General features: G+C 64.9%; 1 protein-coding gene across 1 annotated transcript in view; it reads left to right on the forward strand.

The window, feature by feature from the left end:
- The window catches only part of RYR1 (ryanodine receptor 1), a 79,841-nt gene extending 57,644 nt beyond the window's left edge, over window positions 1-22,197 (forward strand). The window contains 43 exon segments of the mRNA XM_049794597.1: window positions 314-395; window positions 899-1,029; window positions 1,571-1,885; window positions 2,369-2,609; window positions 2,900-2,987; window positions 3,126-3,218; window positions 3,924-3,938; window positions 4,561-4,731; window positions 4,830-4,889; window positions 5,391-5,528; window positions 5,901-6,013; window positions 6,705-6,801; window positions 6,895-7,001; window positions 7,130-7,181; window positions 7,372-7,452; window positions 7,534-7,633; window positions 7,761-7,840; window positions 8,728-8,804; window positions 9,483-9,556; window positions 10,167-10,184; window positions 11,024-11,104; window positions 11,334-11,422; window positions 11,773-11,901; window positions 12,401-12,505; window positions 13,108-13,189; window positions 13,659-14,762; window positions 14,816-14,900; window positions 14,902-14,998; window positions 15,421-15,494; window positions 15,861-16,026; window positions 16,254-16,340; window positions 16,620-16,847; window positions 18,737-18,867; window positions 19,107-19,149; window positions 19,271-19,401; window positions 19,498-19,558; window positions 19,975-20,121; window positions 20,223-20,357; window positions 20,944-21,100; window positions 21,213-21,277; window positions 21,380-21,480; window positions 21,594-21,645; window positions 22,006-22,197. Coding sequence (XP_049650554.1) covers window positions 314-395; window positions 899-1,029; window positions 1,571-1,885; window positions 2,369-2,609; window positions 2,900-2,987; window positions 3,126-3,218; window positions 3,924-3,938; window positions 4,561-4,731; window positions 4,830-4,889; window positions 5,391-5,528; window positions 5,901-6,013; window positions 6,705-6,801; window positions 6,895-7,001; window positions 7,130-7,181; window positions 7,372-7,452; window positions 7,534-7,633; window positions 7,761-7,840; window positions 8,728-8,804; window positions 9,483-9,556; window positions 10,167-10,184; window positions 11,024-11,104; window positions 11,334-11,422; window positions 11,773-11,901; window positions 12,401-12,505; window positions 13,108-13,189; window positions 13,659-14,762; window positions 14,816-14,900; window positions 14,902-14,998; window positions 15,421-15,494; window positions 15,861-16,026; window positions 16,254-16,340; window positions 16,620-16,847; window positions 18,737-18,867; window positions 19,107-19,149; window positions 19,271-19,401; window positions 19,498-19,558; window positions 19,975-20,121; window positions 20,223-20,357; window positions 20,944-21,100; window positions 21,213-21,277; window positions 21,380-21,480; window positions 21,594-21,645; window positions 22,006-22,101 — 5,579 coding nt within the window. The 3' untranslated portion in view covers window positions 22,102-22,197.
- Window positions 22,198-22,277: the final 80 nt, after the last annotated feature.

Raw genomic sequence — 22,277 nt, forward strand, 5'->3', positions numbered from 1 at the left:
GATGAGGGGACACGGGACTCGGCAGGGATGTGGGACATGGGGAGATGTTGGGGACCGGGGGGTCAGCAGGGATGTGGGACGCTTTGGGGACAAGGGGACACTATGGGGACAGTTTGGGGACAGGACGGCGCATTGGTGATGGGAAGGTGGTGGAGATGGGAGACTCTGGAGACTGGGGGGCACTTTGGGGACAAGAATATGTAGTAGGTACAGGGGGACCAGGGCCAGCTGGAGTTGCTGGGGCAGTTTGGGGGTGCAGGGACCCCCTGGGTGTTGGGGACACCGCAGTCCTGATCGTCCCCTGTCCCCACAGTCGATGACGTCCAGGTCTCCTGCTACCGCATCCTGTGCAGCATCTACTCACTGGGCACCACCAGGAACCCCTACGTGGAGAGGTGCGGAGCTGGAGGGGCCACGTCCCCCCAAAACCCCTCTGCCTGCAGACCTGGGGGTGCTTGTGGGGTGTGCCCGTGGCTGTGGGGTGCCTATGGATCTGGGGTGCCCATGGGGTGGCCCGTGGGGTGCCCATGGATCTGGGGTGCCCATGGATCTGGGGTGCCCATGGGGTGGCCCGTGGGGTGCCCATGGATCTGGGGTGCCCATGGATCTGGGGTGCCCATGGGGTGGCCCGTGGGGTGCCCATGGATCTGGGGTGCCCATGGATCTGGGGTGCCCATGGGGTGGCCCGTGGGGTGCCCATGGATCTGGGGTGCCCATGGATCTGGGGTGCCCATTGGGTGGCCCGTGGAGTGCCCATGGATCTGGAGTGCCCATGGGGTGCCTGTGCCTCTGGTACCCCACTCCCTGCAGACCATGGGATGCCTGTGGGATACCGGTGCCCGCGGGGTGCCGCGGGGTGCCGCGGGGTGGGGGTGAGCCCGAACCGCTGTACCCACAGGCAGCGCCCGGCGCTGGGGGAGTGCCTGGCCCGCCTGGCCGCCGCCATGCCCGTGGCTTTCCTGGAGCCGCAGCTCAACGAGTTCAACCCCTGCTCCGTCTACAGCACCAAGTCCCCCCGCGAGCGGGCCAGTGAGTGGGGCAGGGTCCCCCTGTGTCTCCCCCCTACCCCCGTGTGTCCCCGTGTTCCAGGGGCTGTCCCGTCACACCCCTCCAGGATGAGCCCTGGTTGCCCACCCTCCCCACTTTGGGGCACGCCCAGTGCCCCCCACAATTGCTCCAGCTTTAGGGTGCCCCATGGTCCCTCTTACCTCCACCTTTGGGGTACACTGATGCCCCCCCCAATGGCCCCAGCTTTGGGGCACCCCCACATCTCCAAAGTCCCTCTCGTTCCCACTCTGGAGTCTCCCCCACACCTTTGTTGTCCCTCTCACTTGTCCCTACCAGCTCCCAGACCTCCTGACACCCCCAAATCTCCCCAGCTTTGGGGTACCCTGATGCACCCCAACACCAGCATACTCCCTCTTGTCCCCAAGTCTCCTCACTCACCCCCATCTTTGGGGCAGTGCTGCATCCCCACTGCCCCCCCCAAGTTCTCCCTGCTTTGGGGGTCCCCCAGCCCCTCGCCGTGGGGTCCGTGTCCCCCACTGTTGCCATCCCCGTGTTCCCGCAGTCCTGGGGCTTCCTAGCCGGGTGGAGGAGATGTGCCCCGACATCCCCGACCTGGAGCGGCTGATGCGGGACATCGGGGGGCTGGCAGAGTCGGGGGCCCGCTACACCGAGATGCCCCACGTCATCGAGGTGACCCTCCCCATGCTCTGCAACTACCTGCCCCGATGGTGGGAGCGTGGCCCCGACACCCTGCCCCAGGGACCCTGGGCCACTGCCGTCACCGGCCAGCACCTCAACGCCCTCCTGGGCAACATCCTTCGCATCGTGGTCAACAACCTGGGCATTGACGAAGCCTCTTGGATGAAGCGCCTGGCAGGTGGGCGAAGGGGGGTGAATGGGGGCTGGTGACCCTAAGTGGTCCCAGGATGGGGCTGGTGGCCCTGAGTGTGTGCCAGGGAGGTGTTGGTGGCCCTGGGCAGGGTCTTGAGATGGTGTTGGTGGCTCTGGGTGGTCTCAAGGATGGCACTGGTAACCATGGGTGATACCACAGATGATGCTGGTGTCCCAAGGATGGTGCTAGTGGCTATGGGTGGTCCCAGAGAGGTGCTGGTGGCCATGGGTGATCCCACAGGTGATGCTGGTGGCCCTGGGTGGTGCCAGAGAGGTGCTAGTGGCCCTGGGTGGTCTCAGAGATGGCACTGGTGGCCATGGGTGATCCCACAGATGATGCTGGTTGTCCCAAGGATGGTGCTGGTGGCTCTTGGTGGGTCCCAGGGTGGTGCTCGTGGCCATGGGTGGTCCCAGGGAGGTGCGGGTGTCCCTGGGTGCATCCCCCAGCTGCAGCCCCCTGTCCCCACAGTGTTTGCCCAGCCCATCGTCAGCAAGGCGAAGCCGGAGCTGCTGCGTTCCCACTTCATCCCCACCATGGAGAAGCTGAAGAAGCGGGCGGGCAAGGTGGTGGCCGAGGAGGAGCAGCTCCGCATGGAGGCCAAGACGGAGGGGGAGGATGCCGAGCTGCTCATCCGGGATGAGTTCTCCGTCCTCTGCCGTGACCTCTATGCGCTTTACCCCCTGCTCATCCGCTACGTGGACAACAGCCGGTGAGGGGGGACAGGGAACGTGGCTGTGGGGACATAAGGGTGCTGAAGATGATCCCTTGGGAACCATGGTCAACCCGTGGTGGAGCCCAGAAGGTTTGGGGCAAAATTAGGGGCCATGGACATCCCCCTGATGGTGGCCATGTGGACTTACTGATGGTGGCCATGGGGACCCACTGATGGTGGCCATGGACATCAGCTGATGGTGGCCATGTGGACTTAGTGATGGTGGCCATGGGCATCACCTGATGGTGGCCATGGGGACCCACTGATGGTGACCATGGGACCGACAGGGCCAAGTGGCTGACAGAGCCCAACGAGGATGCAGAGGAGCTGTTCCGCATGGTTGGGGAGGTCTTCATCTACTGGTCCAAGTCCCACGTGAGTTGGGGGGCACTAGAGACATGGGGAACATGGGGACACTGGTGCAATGGAGGGGCTGGGGGTTGGGGGGTCCAGGGGGCCTGGAGGGGGTCCCAGGCTGGGGATTGCTCAGTCCCATGTCCTCCCCCCTGGCAGAATTTCAAGCGTGAGGAGCAGAACTTCGTGGTCCAGAATGAGATCAACAACATGTCCTTCCTCACCGCTGACAGCAAGAGCAAGATGGCCAAGGTGGGGGGGGGGGGGGAATGCACCCGCCTGGCTGCACCCCCCCAGCTGCACCCTGACCTCCTGCCTGCCACCCCCAGACCGCCTCATCCTGCACCCCCCACCCACCTGGCACCCCAATCCCATCCATGGGGGGTGTCCATCCCTCCCCAAGTCTGCCTGGTACCCCCAGTCCCCGCCTTGTGCAGGGGTCTCCATCCCTCCCAACCTCCCTGGTACCCCCACACCCCTGGTACCCCCAAACCCACCTGGTACCCCCAAACCCAACCATCCCTCCCAACACCCCTGGTACCCCTAAAACATCCCAAAACCCACCCAGTGTCCCCAAATCCAGGCACCTCCATCCCTCCCAACCCACACGGTACCCTCAAACCACCCCCAAACCCACCTGGACCTCCAACTCCCCCCAAAGCCCCCCCAAACCCAGGCACCTCCATCCCTCCTGCCCCAGCTGGTACCCACACCCCCTCCCAATCTACTCTCAGCCCACCCCAATCCCCCCCAAACTCAGGCATCTCCATCCCTCCTGCCCCACCTGCTGCCTCCCAACACCCCCTGCTGCCCCCCAACCCCCCCTACCCAGGGGTCTCCATCCCTCCCCATCCACCCGGGTCCCCAAGCCCCCCGCGTCTGCCCCCAGGGACATGGGGACGGGTACCTAACGCTGTCTCTTCTCTCCTGCCCTTGGCTGCGGGTGCTGGCACCTAGTCCGGAGATGGCCAGGTTAGCAGGGCCATGCTGCATGGGGAGGGGACCCCAGGGACCCCAGCCCCTGCCCTGGGGTCCTGTCCCTCAGGGCCACCACAGCTGGGACCCTCAGGACCCCTCCAGGGTCATGCTCTATGGGGCCACCATGGTTGGGACCCCCAGAACCCCTCCAGGGTCCTGCTCTACGGGGCCACCATGGCAGGGACCCCCATGGACATCCTGGGGTCCTGTCCCACAGAGCCATGTCTGGGACCTCGGTGGTTGCTGGACCTGTGTGGCACTGAGGTTCTGGCCCTGATGTCCCCAGTCCCCATCATACAGCAGTCTTGGTGCTGATGTCCCCATCCCTGTGCCATGGGGGTCCCAACACTGATATCCCCATCCTGGTGGCAGAGGGTCCTGGCCCTGAGGTGTCCCCATGGCACAGGGACCCTGGTGCTGATGTCCCCATCCTCACAGGGGACACTGATGTCCCCATCTCTGTGGCATGGGGGTCCTACCACTGATGTCCCTCATCCTTATGGCATGGGGGTACCGCCACTGATGTCCCCATGACATGGGACTCCTGTCCCTGCCCCCCCCAAAAACCACTTGGCCTGGGGTGGTGGCCCTGATGTCCCCATCCCTGTCCCCGCAGGGGGGTGGCTCAGAGCAGGAGCGGACGAAGAAGAAGCGTCGCGGGGACCGGTACTCCATCCACACCTCCCTCATCGTTGCCACCCTGAAGAAGATGCTGCCCATTGGCCTCAACATGTGCTCACCCACTGACCAGGAGCTCATCAGCCTGGCCAAGAGCCGCTATGCCCTGGTAGATGGGGGTGTTGGGGACAGCCCCTAGGATTGGGGACAGCCCCTGGGGTTGGGGACAGCCCCTGACGTGGCCCTGTCCTGTGTCCCCCCCTGCAGAAGGACACGGATGAGGAGGTGCGGGAGTTTCTCAACAACAACCTGCACCTGCAGGGCAAGGTGAGGTGGCCCCGTCCCCACCGTGTTCCCCCCAACATCCCACTGTTCCCCATGTCCTTGCGGTGCCTGTATCCCCACAGTCCCCACCTGTCCCACCATGTCTCCGTGGTCCCCATGTCTTCATGGTCATCACGGTGCCTGTATCCCCATGGTCCTCACGGTCCCCACTGTGTCCTTGTGGTCCCCATATCCCCACAGTGCCTGTATCCCCATGGTCCCCACATGCCCCACCACGTCTCTGTGGTCCCCATGTTCCCATGGTCATCATGATGCCTGTATCCCTGCGGTCCTCACGGTCCCCACTGTGTCCTCATGGTCCCCATGTCCCCATGGCACCTGTATACCCATGGTCCCTATGTGCCCCACCATGTCTCCGTGGTCCCCATGGTCATCATGGTGCCTGTACTCCTGTGGTCCCCATGTCCCCATGGTCATCGTAGTGCCAGAAACCCCATGGTCCCCACCACGTCCCCATGGTCACCGTGTCCCCCACGTCCCCAGTGCGAGAACAACTCGTCCATGCGGTGGCAGATGGCCCTGTATCGCGAGATGGCCGGCAAGGCCGAGGACTCCGACAGCCCTGAGAAGATCGTCCGGAGGGTGCAGGAGGTGTCGGCCGTGCTTTACCACCTCGAGCAGGTCAGGGGGGCCGGGGGGGGGTCCTGTGGGGGTCTGGAGGGTCCCTGGGCTGCAGGAGGTGTTGACTATGCTCTACTGCCTCTAGCAGGTTGGGGTCCCAGGGGGTCTTGGGGGGTTCTGGTGGGTGCCAGGGTACTTTAGGGGTCTGGGGGGGTCTCAAGAGTCTTGGGGAGGGGGGTGGGGGGGCATGGTGTGCTCCAGGGGTTATCTGGGATGCTCTGGGGAAGGGGGTCCCTGGGATGTCCCAGGTGGTCCCTGGGATGCTCTGAGTGTGTGGTGGGGGTCTTTGGGCTACTCATGGAGGTGTGGGGGTCCCGGTGATGCTCCGGGGGGTCTCGGGGTGCCCAGGTGACGCTCCTGCTCCCCCCCCAGACGGAGCACCCCTACAAGTCCAAGAAGGCAGTGTGGCACAAGCTGCTCTCCAAGCAGCGCCGCCGGGCTGTGGTCGCCTGCTTCCGCATGACACCCCTCTACAACCTGCCCAGGTCGGGACTGGGGGGGACTGGGATCTGCTGGGAGGGGAGGTCTGAGACCCCCGGGGGTGACCAGGAGCACTGAGGAGCCTCTGGGGGCAACTGGGAGCCCCTTAAGAGAAGCTGGGAAGATCCCAGAGCCTTGTGGAGGCAATTGGGAGCCCCCAGGGGCAACTGGGAACCTCCAAGGGCAACCCAGAACCCTTCTGGGGGTAACTGGGAGCCCCTGAGGGCAACTCAGAACCCTTCGGGGGGCAACTGGGTATAACTAGAAGCCCTCAACGGCAACCCAGAACCCTTCTGGAGGCAACTGGGGGTAACTGGGAGCCCCCGAGGATAATCCAGAACCTTTCTGGGGGCAACTGGGGGTAACTGGGAGCCCCTGATGGCAACCCAGAACCCTTCTGGGGGCAACTGGGGGTAACTGAGAACTTGTGACAGCAACCCAGAACCCTTCTGGGGGCAACTGGGGGTAACTGAGAACTTGTGACAGCAACCCAGAACCCTTCTGGGGGTAACTGGGGGTAACTGGGACCCCCCAAGGACAACACAGAACCCTTCTGGGGGGCAACTGGAAACCCCTCGAGACCCAATGGCAGCCCCTGGGGACAACTGGGTGCCTCCTGGGTGGAGCCCCCACGCCCCTAGCCCCCCTTCCCAGGGACCAGGACCCCCCATCACTGTCAACCCCCGTCCCCCCCAGGCACCGGGCCTGTAATATGTTCCTGGAGGCGTACAAGCTCTCCTGGCTGGTGCCCGAGGAGCATCCCTTTGAGGACCGCATGATTGACGACCTCTCGGTGAGCTGAGGGGGGCTCTGCCTGGGCTGGGGGTGGGGTCGTTCACTGGCTGGGGACCCCCCCAGCTGAGCCCTGCGGTGGTGGCCGAGGTAGAAGTCAGGGGAGGAAGAGGAGGAGGAGGAAGAGGAGCAGGATAAGAAGCCGGACCCCTTGCACCAGCTCATCCTGCACTTCAGCCGGACAGCACTGACTGAGAAAAGGTGTGTGTGGGGGGGTCCCGGATGCCTGGGTCCCCTGAGGGTGGGGGGCACCCAGACACCTGGGTCCCCCCTTGGGGGGGGGGGTCCTGGTGCACCCCTTTGAGCCCTGTCCCCCCCCAATCCTGCAGTAAGTTGGAGAAGGATCATTTGTACATGGCGTATGCTGGCATCATGGCCAAGGTGGGTCCTGGCCCCCCCCATGTCCCTCCCCCCTCCCCTGTGCCCCCCCAAACCACCCAACCCCAGGGTTGCGATGGGCAGGGGGGGGCTGCAGGGGTTGGCAGGGTCTCCAGGGATTGTGGGGGACCCCTAGGATGGTGTTGGGGGGGGCTCAACTGGGGACCCCCTTGGCTCGTTCTGCCCCCCCCAGAGCTGTCACATTGAAGAAGGGGAAGAGGAGGAGAAGAAGGAGGAGGAGAAGGAAGAAGAAGAAGCTGAGGACTCATTTGAGGTTGGTGTGGGGGCACCCTGAGCCCCCCTGGACCCCCCCGACCCCTGTGACCCCCTTTGACCTCCCTCATGCCCCCCCCAGGAGAAGGAGATGGAGAAGCAGAAGCTGCTGTACCAGCAAGCCCGGCTGCACACACGGGGGGCGGCCGAAATGGTGCTCCAGATGATCAGCGCCTGCAAGGGTGAGACCCCGGGGGCAGCCCCTCGCATGGGGGGGGGTCCTTGTGCAATACCCCCCCACCCCTCGCACGGGTGTCCTCGTGCAACCCACTGGCACAGGGTGGCCATGACAGTGGCCGGCTTTGGCAGGGGAGCGGGGCGACATGGTGTCCTCCACCCTCAAGTTGGGCATCTCCATCCTCAACGGGGGCAACGCTGAGGTGCAGCAGGTAGGAGGGCGTCCGTGCGTCCCTGTGTCCGTGCGTCCCCGTGTCCCTGTGTCCATGCACGAGGCCACACATGCACAGGGGGCTGCGTCATTGCCGTGGGAGCGTGCACGACGCTGTCCATCCTGGCATGTCTGTCGCGTGTCCGTGTGTCTGCACGTGCCTATGGATGTGTCTGCAGACCCGCGTGTCCATAGGTCCGTGCACGTGTCCATGTGTCCATGCACGTGTCCGTACATCCATGCACGTGTCTGCGTGTCTGCACATGTGTCTGTGGAAGTGTATGCATGCCCACATGTCCATACATCCATGCATGTGTCCGTGTGTCCATGCACGTGTCCGTACATCCATGGATGTATCTGTGTATCCATGTATGTGTCTGTACATCCATGCATGTGTCTGTACATCCATGCATGTGTCCATGCATGCGTTCATGCATCCATGCACATGTCCGTGTGTCCATGCACGTGTCTGTATGTCTGTGCACGTGTCCATATGTCCATGCCTGTGTCCATGTGTCTGTACACATGTCTATGGATGTGTCTCCACGCTCACATGTCCATACGTCCATACACATGTCTGTGTGTCCATACATCCATGCATGTGTCCATGTGTTCATGCACATATCTGTATGTCCATGCACGTGTCCATATGTCCATGCACGTGTCTGTGTATCCATGCACATGTCTGTACATCCATGTACATGTCCATACATCTATGCACATGCCCATGTGCACACCCGTGCATGCTTCCATCCACGCTCACGCCTGTGCAACCACTCACGGGCACATCCATGTCCCTGCACCGGTGCCCGTGTCCGGGTCCCTGTGTCCCTGTGTCCGGGTGCCGGTGTCTGTCTGTCCACACGTGTGTCTGTGTGTCGCCCCCAGAAAATGCTGGACTACCTGAAGGAGAAGCGGGAGGTCGGGTTCTTCCAGAGCGTCCAGGCACTGATGCAGACCTGCAGGTGATGCCTGGGCTGGGGTCCCCCCGCGGGCATCAGGGTCCCCCCATGGGAATCAGGGACCCCTGTTGGCATCAGGGTCTCCCCATGGGCTTTGGGGTCCCCTCTGGGCATCAGGGACGCCCTGCAGAGGTGGGAGCCCCCTCCCCACCATGGGCATCAGGAACCCTCCATGGGTGCCCCAGGGGTTCAGGGCTTTGGGGGGGGTCCCCAAGAGATCGAGGACCCCCAGGGAAGGTGTGGGAGCAGCTCGGAACGCCCGGCGTTCGTTTTCAAGAGTGAGCGTTAGAATTTGTCGTGCCAAGCCCTCGAAGAACTAGTTTTACAAAGTCAGGTCGGAGGATGGCTTTGCGTACGCCTGGGAAGATGTGGCTGGAGACAGTCACCAGCGTGTGTACGGAATGTTTTTATCTTTAACTGTTCTGAGGACTCGCAAACATCCCAGCCCAGCCAGATACGCGCTCCAGTGTTAGGAGTGTGGGCTGGATGCCGTTAGTTCTTCCCAGGTCCTTGTTGAAACATATGTAAGTTCGACCCTTTAGCGAAATAAACGGAATCTTGTACAGATCGCTTGAGCGCTTAAATCAGGCGCTGCAGAGGGGATCAGGTCCAGCTGGGGTGGGGGTCCCTGGAAGGGTTTTGGGGGGCCCCATCCTGACCACCCCTCCTGTGCCCCCACAGCGTCCTGGACCTCAACGCCTTCGAGCGGCAGAACAAGGCGGAGGGGCTGGGCATGGTGACGGAGGAGGGGACGAGTGAGTGGGGGGGCCCTGCCCAGGCACCCCCCCCCCCGGGACCCCTCTATTGCCACTGCCCCATGGGATGGGGGTGGGGGTTGTGACCAGGTGTTCCCATCCTGCACCCCCCGTCCTGCTGCGCTGCTCACCCCCGAGTGCCCGCTATTAATGTGGCTCTGAGCCCCTAATGCCCCCCCGAAGCCCTAATGCCCCCCCTGGGTCCCTAATACACCCCCAAAGCCCTAATGCCCCCCCAAAGCCCTAATGACTTCCTCCCAGGTCCCTAATGCCCCCTGAGACCCTAATGCCCCCCCCCCTAGATTTGATACCACTATAGCCCTGATACTCCTCTATGCCTTTAACACCCCCGAAGCCCTAATACCCCACTGTGACCCCTAACAGCCCCCCCCAGCCCCTAATACCCCCCCGGGCCCCAATACTCCCCTGAGGCACCTAATACCCCTGGGCTAATAATACCCCTTAAAGTCCTAATGACGCCCCCAAAACCCTAAATGTCGCCAACCCTAATACCCCCACACACTCCTAATGATCCCCCAGCTCTAATGACCCCCCCGCCCTGCTCATCTCCTCTCTCCCCTTCTCTCCCCATCCTGGCTCCTGGTGACAGTCATCAGCCGTGAGAACGGTAAATACTTGTTATCGTAGGGGCTATAGGGCTGGGGGGGGGGGGTGTATATACAGTCTATAGGGCTGGGGACCATTATTGTAGGGTCTGTAGGGTGCTGTTGTAGGGTCTATAGGGTGCTGTGGTAGGGTCTACAGGGCTATGTGGTGTTATTGTAGGGTCTATGGGGCAATGGGGTATTATTGTAGGGTCTGTAGGGTACTGTTGTAGGGTCTATAGGGCTATGGGGTGTTACTGTAGGATCTATAGGGTGCTGTGGTAGGGTCTATAGGGCTATGGGCTGTTACCGTAGGGTCTATGGGCCAATGGGGTGTTATTGTAGGTTCTGTAGGGTGCTGTTGTAGCGTCTATGGGGTGTTATTGTAGGGTCTATAGGATACTCTTGTAGGGTCTATAGGGCTATGGGGTGTTATTGTAGGGTCTATGCGGCTATGGGATGTTATTGTAGGGTCTATAGGATGCTGTTGTAGGGTCTATGAGGTGTTACAACGGGGTTGCCCAGCTGCAGGGGTTGTTGTAGGGTCTGTAGGGCTTTCGGGGGGGGTGCTGGAGGAGGGTGGCACCGACGTGGCCTCCCCGTGCCCTGTCCCCAGAGTGGGACCCACAGCACGTCCCCACGTCCCCTGGCTGCCACCCCTACGGTGTCCCCACAGCATGCCTGTCCCCGCTTGTCCCCGACCCCCTCGGCCCCACTGGCTGTCCCCCCAACCATGCTAACCCCCTGCCAAACCCCGGGTGTCCCTGTGCCACCCTGGGGTGTCCCCGTGTGACCCCGGCTTTGTCCCCGTGTGACCCCATCCATCCATCCATCCATCCATCCATCCGTCCGTCCCCCCCAGGGGAGAAGGTGATGTCGGACGATGAGTTCACTCAGGATCTCTTCCGACTACTCCAGCTGCTGTGCGAGGGGCACAACAACGGTGAGAGGACATGGGGGGGGACACGGGGGGGACATAGGGGTATGGCTATGGGACACGAGGGGGGTCTGGGGTGGGGAAGGGGCTTTGGAGGACTGTGGGGCAGGAGAAGGAGCTATGGGGCAGGAGGGGCTGCGGGGTGGTCGTGGTGTGGCTGTGGAGGCCACAGGGCCGGCGTGGGGTGGCCGTGGGGCTGGTCTCACCCAATTTCCCCACCCCCCCACCACCCCAGATTTCCAGAACTACCTGCGCACCCAGACGGGGAACACGACCACCATCAACATCATCATCTGCACCGTGGACTACCTGCTGCGCCTGCAGGTACCGCACCCCACGGGCCCCCCCAGCCAGAGACCATGGCCTCCAGCCTGGACCCCATCCCCAATCCCACACCCCACGGCTCTGCCCCAGCCCCAAGCCACGTTCCCTGACCCACATCCCTGATCTCCATCCCTGATGCACATCCCCGTCCCCATGTCCTCGTGCTGCTGGTGGTCCCCATGTCCCTGTCCCCCTGTCCTCATGCTGACAGTGGTCCCCCCATCCCCATCCTCACGTCCTTGTGTTGCCGGTGGTCCCTGCGTCCCCGTCCCCATGTCCTCATGTTGCTGGTGGTCCCTGTGTCCCTGTCCCCCCCCACCCCACTGCTGATGGTGCCCGTCCGGTGGCAGGAGTCCATCAGCGACTTCTACTGGTACTACTCGGGGAAGGACGTGATCGACGAGCAGGGGAAGCGCAACTTCTCCAAGGCCATGGCCGTGGCCAAGCAGGTCTTCAACAGCCTCACCGAGTACATCCAGGTGAGCCCCCCACCCTGCCCAGACACACACCCCCCCAGCCCCTCGCTAAGCACACCCAGGTGGGATGGACCCTGCAGTCCCCCACCCCCGATGTCCCTGGGGGGCTGGAGAGGGTGGTCCAAGCTCCCTGGGGGTCCCCAGGAGCCTTGGTGCCCTGTGGATCCTGGTGTTCCTGTATGTCCCTGGGAGGTCCCTGAGGATCCTGATGTCCCTGGTGGTCCCCAAGGACCCCGATGTCTCTGGTGGTTCCCAAGGACCCTGATGTCCCTGGGGGTCCCTGGGAGGTCCTCAAGATCCCTGGCAGGACCCCTGTGTCTAAGGGATCCTGAGGTTCCCCATGGTCCCCAAGACCCTCAATGTCCCAGGGCTCCCAGTGTCCCTGATGTTCCTAATTCCCTGGGGCTGCCAGGACCCCTTAGGGGGTCCCACCGTCCCCGAGGGTCCCCAGGGGTCTCTGGGGGTCACTGGGGCCAGCAGTACCAGTGCCCGCCGCCCGCAGGGTCCCTGCACGGGGAACCAGCAGAGCCTGGCTCACAGCCGCCTCTGGGACGCTGTCGTCGGCTTCCTCCACGTCTTCGCGCACATGATGAAGAAGCTGGCCCAGGTTGGCGCTGGGAGGGTACTGGGAGCACTGGGACCCCCCCACCCCCTACTAACCCGCTGGCCCCTCCTTGCTGTCCCCAAGGGGGAGAGGGTTGGGGACACCTGGGTCCCCAGTGGCATACAGCAGCCCCGCTCCTTTCCAACCCCCAACCCATCCCGTTGGCCCTGGGGCACCCTAAGGCTCCCCCCCCCCCAAGATGGGGGGGACCCCATGACACTCCGGGGGGACCCCATGACACCCCAAGCTGGCTCTGACGGAACTTTCCGCCCCGCTGCCGCCAGATGGGCCAAACGTCGGGACCCCGGATGGGCGTAAGCACCCGTCGAGCCCCCCCCCGCCCCGTCCCCCTCCCCAGCATTGCATGGCCTCGCTAACCAACCCCCTGCCCCCCATGGCATGGCAAAGCCCCCCAGAACCCCCGCTTGGGTTGCGTGCGAGTTTGGGGGGTCCACCACCCACCGTCTGTCTCGTGGCGCGAGGAGCGGTGCTGGAGCGGGTCGAGCCCCCAGGTAAGGGGGTTTGGGGCTGTGGTGGGGGTCACGGCATGGGGGGGACCACCTCGGGCTCATGGTGTGTGTCCCCCCATGTTGTCCTTCCCCCAGGACTCCAGCCAGATCGGGCTGCTGAAGGAGCTGCTGGACCTGCAGAAGGACATGGTGGTGATGCTGCTGTCCCTGCTAGAAGGTGGGGTCCCCTTGTTGTCGTGTGTCCCCCCCCACCCGGGGTGTCCAGGACCCCTCTGCTGCCATGGGTGCCCCAATGTCCCCCTGCCATACAGGGCATCCTCACTATTCCATGCTACCTGGGGTTAGGACATACCATCCACCATCCAGGATCTCCTAATGACACCCAGGGTACCCGTATCACTGGGGGTGGGGGGGGACAGACACCCCCAAGATGAGGTCTCCTCGCCATCCAGGCTGTCTCCACGCCATCAGGGGTGTCCCCTGTCCCTCAGGGTGTCCCCTCACTCTCCAGGGTGTTCCCCACCATCCATGGTGGCCCATACCACTTGAGGTGTCCTTGGCCACCTGGGGTATCCCCTGGCCACAAGAGCCATCCCCGTGCTCTCCAGGGTGTCCCCAGGTACCGGGGCTGTCCCTGCAGCACCCCAGACCTGACGAGACACCCCCCCCCCCCTCCACCTCCACAGGCAACGTAGTGAACGGGACCATCGCCCGGCAGATGGTGGACATGCTGGTGGAGTCCTCCAGCAACGTCACCATGATCCTCAAGTTCTTTGACATGTTCCTGAAATTGCGGGACATCGTGGCCTCAGACGCCTTCCGCGACTACGTCTCAGACCCGCGAGGTCTAATCTCCAAGAAGGACTTCCAGAAGGCGATGGACAGCCAGAAGCAATACGAACCTGCTGAGATCCAGTTCCTGCTCTCCTGCTCGGAGGCGGACGAGAACGAGATGATCGACGTGGAAGCCTTTGCTGGTCGCTTTCAAGAACCTGCTCGCGACATTGGTTTCAACGTGGCTGTGCTCCTCACCAACCTCTCGGAGCACGTTCCCCATGACCAACGTCTCCGGACCTTCTTGGAGCAAGCGGCCAGCATCTTGGAGTATTTCCGTCCTTTTTTGGGAAGGATCGAGATCATGGGAGCCGCTCGGCGGATCGAACGCCTCTACTTCGAGATCAGCGCCGCCAACAAGGCGCAGTGGGAGATGCCCCAAGTGAAGGAATCCAAGCGTCAGTTCATCTTCGATGTGGTCAACGAGGGGGGGGAGGCCGAGAAGATGGAGCTTTTTGTCAGCTTCTGCGAGGACACCATCTTCGAGATGCAGATTGCCTCTCGCCTCTCCGAGGAGGAACCCCCCCGGGAAGAAGGAGAGGATGAGGAGCAGGAGGAAGAAGAGGAGACCCCTGATCTCACCGCTCCACCTCCCCCCTCTGAACCCACCTCAGCTTTTGGGGAGCTGTTGGCAGGGGCTGGGGGGTTGCGACGTTTATTGGGGTCCCCCCAAACCTGGCGACGACGGTTGCGACGGTTGCGACGCCGGCCGGGTCGGGAGTTGGCGTGGGCGGCAGGAGCGGCTGCCGGCCGGGCGATGCTGGGGGGGCTTCTGGGGGGCTGGGGGGTGCTGGGGGCTGTGGGGCGCCTGGCCTGGACCTCTCTTTTCGGAGGGGGTCTAGTGGAAGGGGCGCAGCGGCTAGCCCTGGCCGAGCTGCTGGCCAGCATGCCCGACCCCACTCAGGATGCTGTGGGGGGCGGCGAGGCCGGGGCAGCCGTGGGGGGAGAAGAAGGGGGTCCCCAAGACCCTGTCCCCCCGCCCACCCCCCACCTGCCACAGCCCCCCGAGGAGGAAGAGGAGGAGGAGGAGGCGGTGGCGGCGCCGGTGACAGCTTTCGGGGTGCGCAAGGAGCCCGGGCATTATCGGCTGGCAGCCCCCGATGCCCCCGGGGGGCTGGGGGACATCGGCGAGCCCCCGGCTGCTGAGCCCCCCACTCCCGAGGGCACTCCCATCCTCCGGAGGAAGATTGGGGTAGGCAGTCAATGGGGGCTTGGGGGGGGGTGGGGGGTGCTCGGAGTCCCTATGTGGGGGCAGGATGCTGGGGGTCCCTGGGGGGGGAACATGATCCCAGGGATCCCCTATGGGGGGTAGGATGGTGGGGGGGTTCCTATGGAGGTGCAGGATGCCTGGATTCCCTGGGGGCGGGGGGGTAGAAGGATGTTAAGGGTTCCTATGGGGAGGCAGGACCCAGGGGTCCCCTATGGGGGGAGCAGGACACTGGGGGGGGTCCCTAGGAGGGGCAGGACCCTGGGCTCCATCCTAGCAGTGGGGAGGGGGTCCCCAAAATGCCTGGTTTCTGTCCCCTATGGGCATGACCAGCCTAAGCAGGGCTTGGGGAAGGGGGTGGGTGTCAGTCTGTGCCCCCCTGACCCCGATGTTGGCTCCCACCGCAGGAGGACGGAGAGGAGGTGGTGGAGGAGGAACCGCAGAAGGAAGAGGAGCTGCCAGGCGAGGCGGAGAAAGCTGAGTAAGTGGGGGGCCAGGGCCCCCCTGGGGGGGTCCATGGCCCCACTGGGTGTTGCATGGTGCCACTGGGGGCTATGGGGTGGGTTCATGGTCCCATTGGGTGTTGCCTGGCCCCCCTTGGGTGCTCCATGGTCCCATTGGGGCAGTAGGGTGGGTCCATGGCCCCATTGGGTGTTGCATGGTCCCACTGGGGGCTCTGGGGTGGGTTCATGGCCCCATTGGAGCTATGGGGTGGGTGCATGGCCCCACTGGGGTGGTGGGGTGGGTACATGGCCCCATCAGGGAGTGCCTGTCCCCCTTGGCGGGGCTGTGGGAAGGATGGAGGGTCCCGCTGGGGGCCCCCACCCAGGCAGCACCCTCACCCCAGCACAGAGAATGGGGAGAAGTCCGGGGCGGAGGGGGCCGAGGGGGGGCCCGAGCCTGGTGCCCCTGAGAAGAGGAGGAAATCTGTCCCCCGGGAGCGGAAGGAGCCGCCGGCCGAAGGAGCCTTCGAGTTCTGGACTGAGCTGGAGGTCCAGAGGGTCAAATTCCTGGTACGGGAGGGGGCCAAGGAGGGGCTGGGACCCCCATTGCCTGAGCACTGGGACCCTCCTCCCCATGTGCAAGCCAGCCACTGGGACCCCCATCCCTGGGCAGGGGGGAGCACAATGGGGCCCCCATCAATGGGGGCATACCCGTGGTGGGTGCTCAGGGGGGGTCCTGGGGCTGGGCCCCCCCCCCCACCCCTGAGCATGTCCCTGTCCCTCCCCCTCCGGTGCAGAACTACTTGTCCAGGAACTTCTACAACCTGCGGTTCCTGGCGCTCTTCCTCGCCTTCGCCATCAACTTCATCCTGCTCTTCTACAAGGTCTGGGTCCCTGCGGGACAGGGGGGGTATGGGACGGGGTGGGGGCACCTTGAATCCTTGGGGTGGGTATGGGATGGGGTGGGGGCAACCCAGACCCCTGTGTCCCTGAGGGGGGTTATGGCACAGGTTGGGGCCACCCTGGCTCCTTGGCTGGGGGGGGTGGGGGGGTCCGTAGGGTGGGCTGACGGGTACCAGGACCCTCAGGTCCCCAGGGCATGGGGGCGGGCAGGTGCCTCACCCCCCACACCCTGTTGCTGAGCACAGTTCCTCCCCCCGCAGGTGTCCGAGCACCCTCCGGGCACCGAGGAGGAGCCGGAGGGCTCGGGGCTGGCGGCGGCGGTGGCCGAGGAGGACGGGGGGGACGAGGCCGGGGGGAACGGGGAGGAGAGCGTGGTCTATTACTTCTTGGAGGAGAGCACGGGATACATGCAGCCGGCGCTGCAGGGCCTGGCCCTGGCCCACACCCTCGTCGCTTTCCTCTGCATCATCGGGTACAACTGCCTCAAGGTGCGCCCGGCCACGCCCGGCCACGCCCCGCCTCTGGCCACACCCCCTCAGCCACGCCCCACCCTGGTCCCACCTGCCCAGCCCTACTTGGCATCGGTGTCTGGCCATGCCAGCCCGCCCCTGGCCACGCCTGCCTGCCCCTGACCACGCCCAGCTACCCCAGCCACACCCATTTATGGTGCCACACCCTGATTGGCCACACCCAGTCATCTGGTCACGCCCACACCTGGTCATCGCCCCCCCCCATACCCCCCTGGAGCCAGCATCTGGCCATGGCCACGCCGCCCACACCTGGTGGCCACACCCTCCTACCTGGTGGCCACGCCCTTTTGTGCCTGGCCACGCCCCCAGACCCTGCTGACTCCTCCCCGGGGCTGGGCTGTGACCCCATGTCCTCGCTGACCCCCCATGTCCCCCCATGTCTCCCCCGACCCTCATGTCCCCAATGTCCCCAATGCCCCCCCATGTCTCCCCCGACCCTCATGTCCCCAATGTCCCCAATGCCCCCCCATGTCCCTGTGTCCCCCCATGTCCCCCTCATGTCCCCCTGTCCCCCCTGACCCCCAAGTCCCCGTGTCCCCCCATGTCCCCCCGACCCCTATGTCCCCAATGTCCCCAATGCCCCTCCATGTCCCTGTGTGCGCCCATGTCCCCCCATGTCCCCCTGACCCCCATGTCCCCGTGTCCCCCCCATGTCCCCCTGTCCCCCCCGACCCCCATGTCCCCATGTGTCCCCATGTCCCCCCCATGTCCCCCTGTCCCCCCTGACCCCCAAGTCCCCGTGTCCCCCCATGTCCCCCCGACCCCTATGTCCCCAATGTCCCCAATGCCCCTCCATGTCCCTGTGTGCGCCCATGTCCCCCCATGTCCCCCTGACCCCCATGTCCCCGTGTCCCCCCATGTCCCCATGTCCCCCGACCCCCATGTCCCCATGTCCCCCCCATGTCCCCCTGTCCCCCCCGACCCCCATGTCCCCATGTGTCCCCATGTCCCCCCCATGTCCCCCTGTCCCCCCTGACCCCCAAGTCCCCGTGTCCCCCCATGTCCCCCCGACCCCTATGTCCCCAATGTCCCCAATGCCCCTCCATGTCCCTGTGTGCGCCCATGTCCCCCCATGTCCCCCTGACCCCCATGTCCCCGTGTCCCCCCATGTCCCCATGTCCCCCGACCCCCATGTCCCCATGTCCCCCCCATGTCCCCCTGTCCCCCCCGACCCCCATGTCCCCATGTGTCCCCATGTCCCCCCCATGTCCCCCTGTCCCCCCTGACCCCCAAGTCCCCGTGTCCCCCCATGTCCCCCCGACCCCCATGTCCCCATGTCCCCCGACCCCCATGTCCCCGTGTCCCCCCATGTCCCCCTGTCCCCCCCGACCCCCATGTCCCCATATCCCCCCATGTCCCCGTGTCCCCCCATGTCCCCCCTGACCCCTATGTCCCCAATGTCCCCAATGCCCCTCCATGTCCCTGTGTGTGCCCATGTCCCCCCATGACCCCCGACCCCCATGTCCCCGTGTCCCCCCATGTCCCCATGTCCCCCCCATGTCCCCCTGTCCCCCCCGACCCCCATGTCCCCATATCCCCCCATGTCCCCGTGTCCCCCCATGTCCCCCCTGACCCCTATGTCCCCAATGTCCCCAATGCCCCTCCATGTCCCTGTGTGCGCCCATGTCCCCCCATGTCCCCCTGACCCCCATGTCCCCGTGTCCCCCCATGTCCCCATGTCCCCCCCATGTCCCCCTGTCCCCCCCGACCCCCATGTCCCCATGTGTCCCCATGTCCGCCCCATGTCCCCCTGTCCCCCCGACCCCCATGACCCTGTGTCCCCCCATGCCCCCCCGGTCCCCCCATACCCCCCTGCCCCCCACCCCACCGCTGTCCGTCCCCCCCAGATCCCGCTGGTGATCTTCAAGCGGGAGAAGGAGGTGGCACGGCGCCTGGAGTTCTCGGGGCTCTACATCACCGAGCAGCCGCCGGACGACGACGTCAAGGGCCAGTGGGACCGGCTGGTGCTCAACGCCCAGTACGGGGGTCTGGGGGGGGGGGGGGTCTTGGGGTGGGGGGCACGGGGGGGGACCTCCTGGTGCTCCACACCCAGTATGTGGGGGGCTGAGTGACCAGTGGGACTGGCTGGTGGTCAACACCCAGTATGGGGGACCAGCTGGGAGACCTCTGGGCCCCCCACCGGGCCAGATGTGGCTGCTGGGGGGGGGGGACAGGACACACAGACCCCCCTCCCACAACCCCTCCCTGTCCCACCAGGTCCTTCCCCAGCAACTACTGGGATAAGTTCGTCAAGAGGAAGGTGAGAGGGGGGGATTCCGCAGGACACAGGAGGGGGGCTGGACCCTGAACGTGTCCCGTGCCCCCCTCGACCGTGTCGTGTGTGCCCCCCCCCCCCCAACCGTGTCGTACCCCCCCCCCAGGTGCTGGAGAAATATGGGGATATCTACGGACGCGAGCGCATCGCGGAGCTGCTGGGGATGGACCTGGCCAGCCTGGATATTGGGGCGCAGGGCGAGAGGAAGGCCCCCCCCGACAGCTCCCTCCTCACCTGGTGGGTGCGGGGGGCTCATCTGGAGGCGGGGGGGTCATACCCATCCTGGGGATTCCCCTCACATCCTCACGCACACACACCACCCCCTTCCTGCAGGATCACATCCATCGACATCAGGTACCAGATCTGGAAGTTTGGGGTCATCTTCACCGACAACGTGAGTGGGGGGGGTCTGGGGAGGTCAGGGTGGGGGGCCCGGGGTGATGGGGGGGACTCAGGGTGATGGGGGTCTGGGGCCCCCCCAGGGATGAGGGTACCCAGGGTGATGGGGGTCAGGAGTTCCCCCAGGGATGGGGGTCCCAGGGCAATGAGGGTCCCAGGGTGGTGGGAGTCAGGACCCCACAGGGCTGGGGGGGTCTCGTGGGGGTGTAGGTGGGACCCCCCCACAGCGGGGGGTCCCAGGGTGAGCAGGGTTCTGGGGTGATGGGAGCCAGGACCCCCCCAGGGATGGGGGTACCAGGGTGATGAGAGTCCCAAGGTGCTGGGGGTGTTGGACCCCTGGCGATGGGGGTGCCAGGCTGCAGGGTGATCCCCCCCATTATGGTGTGTCGTGTCGTGTGTCCCCCCCCCCAGTCCTTCCTCTACCTCACCTGGTACATGGCCATGTCCCTCCTGGGCCACTACAACAACTTCTTCTTCGCCTCCCACCTCCTGGACATCGCCATGGGGGTGAAGACCCTCCGCACCATCCTGTCCTCCGTCACCCACAACGGCAAGCAGGTGTGGGGGGGGGGCTGCGTGGGGTTGGGGGGGGTGGCCAGGGCTGGGATGGGGGACCCCACTGACACCATCCTTCCCGTCCGTGTGTGTGTCCCCCCCAGCTGGCGATGACGGTGGGGCTGCTGGCCGTGGTCGTGTACCTCTACACCGTGGTGGCCTTCAACTTCTTCCGCAAGTTCTACAACAAGAGCGAGGATGAGGATGAGCCTGACATGAAGTGCGACGACATGATGACGGTCGGTGGGGTGGGGGGCTGGGGGTGGGGGGGATAGGAGACCTGGCGGGTGGGGGGTGTCCATGGAATGGTCCTAGGAGGGGTCCTGGGAGCATCTATGGGGTCCCTGGGTTGGTTGTAGGGGGTCCCTGAGGAGTTTGGCAGGGCTCTGGGGGTCCTGGAGGTCCCTGGGGGGGTGACCTGAGGGGTCCCGGGGGGACTGGGGTGGTCCCAGGGGCATCCAAGGGGTCCCTGGGATGGTCCTAGGGGGTCCTGAGGGGTCTCCAGAGGGTGTCTTTGGAGAAGCTGGGGGCCTCTGGGCTAGTTTGGGGGGGGGCTGGGGGTGTCATAGGAGTGAAGCTGGGGTCCCTGGGGGCATCCAGGAGGTCCCTTGGGGGTCAGCGGGTGTCCAGGGAGTCCCTGGGTGGGTCTGGAGTGGGCCTGGGGGGCCCAGGAGGGGTCCAGAGGGTCCCTGGGGGGGGACCCTGGGCTGGTCCTGGGGTGTGCTGGGGGGTTCCTAGAAGGGTTTTGGGGCTCCCTGGGGGGGGGCGGCTGCGGTTCTGGGGAGTCCCTGACCTCCCCCCCCCGTCCCCCCCCCCCCCCCGCAGTGCTACCTGTTCCACATGTACGTGGGAGTTCGGGCTGGGGGGGGCATCGGGGACGAGATCGAGGACCCGGCGGGGGACGACTACGAGCTGTACCGCGTCGTCTTCGACATCACCTTCTTCTTCTTCGTCATCGTCATCCTCCTGGCCATCATCCAGGGTAGGGACCACCCCCCCGGGGCTGGGGGGGTGTGTGTCTATGGCGAGCCTATGGTGGGGGGTCTCCACCCCGCTGACCCCCCCTCCTTCTCCGTGTGTTCCCCCCCCCCCAGGTCTGATCATCGATGCTTTTGGGGAGCTGCGGGACCAGCAGGAGCAGGTGAAGGAGGACATGGAGGTGAGTGACACCCCGGGGGCTTGCAGGATGCCTGGGTCTGGTGTGGGTAGGGGTCGGCTGGTGCCTGACGACCCCCCCCCCCCCCACCCAATCCCTCCCCAGACAAAATGTTTCATCTGCGGCATCGGGAGCGACTATTTCGATACGACCCCCCATGGCTTTGAGACCCACACGCTGGAGGAGCACAACCTGGCCAACTACATGTGAGGGACCGAGGGGGGGGCACCTGGGGGGGGGGGGAGCACCTGGAGGGGGGACAGGGGGTCCCCAAGCCCCCCCCACCCCCGCACTGACTGCTGCTCCCCCCCTCCCCCAGGTTCTTCCTGATGTATCTGATCAATAAGGATGAGACGGAGCACACGGGGCAGGTGAGACCCCCACCACACCCAGGACGTGGTGGGGGGGTCACATAGGGTGGGTGGGGGGTGTCTCAGTAGCCAAGGGGGGGCTTGCACGGGCAAGGGGGGGCTTTCACTGGGCTTGTGCAGGAGCTGGGGATGCAGGGGGGCTTGTATGGGGAGGGGGTGTCTCCATGGGGCGTGGGGGGGCTTGGGGGGGGGGGGGGGCTTATGTGTGGGATATGGGGAGGGCATTGGATATGGGATATGGGGGGGGATCACCCACCAGCGGTGGGAGAAGGCTGCTGTGGGGTGGGGAGGGGGCTGTGCCCGGTGTGGGGGGGTTCCCCCTGCCCTGACCCCCCCCCAACATGCCCCCCCCCCACCCAGGAGTCCTATGTCTGGAAGATGTACCAGGAGCGCTGCTGGGATTTCTTCCCCGCCGGTGACTGCTTCCGCAAGCAGTATGAGGATCAGCTGGGGTGACCCCCCCCGGGACCCCCCCGGGACCCCCCAGCACCCCCAGCTCCCCCCTCTAAGTGCCTTGTCCGCCAGGGGGGGGCCGCTTGACTCTGCTGTCAATAAACCCTGGAGAGTGTCGCTGCCCCCCGCCTTCTTTTTGCCACCCACCCCCCATCAGACACCCCCCCCCCCCCATCACA

This window comes from Accipiter gentilis, chromosome Z, assembly GCF_929443795.1.
Source record: "Accipiter gentilis chromosome Z, bAccGen1.1, whole genome shotgun sequence".
Taxonomy (NCBI): Eukaryota; Metazoa; Chordata; class Aves; order Accipitriformes; family Accipitridae; genus Astur; species Astur gentilis.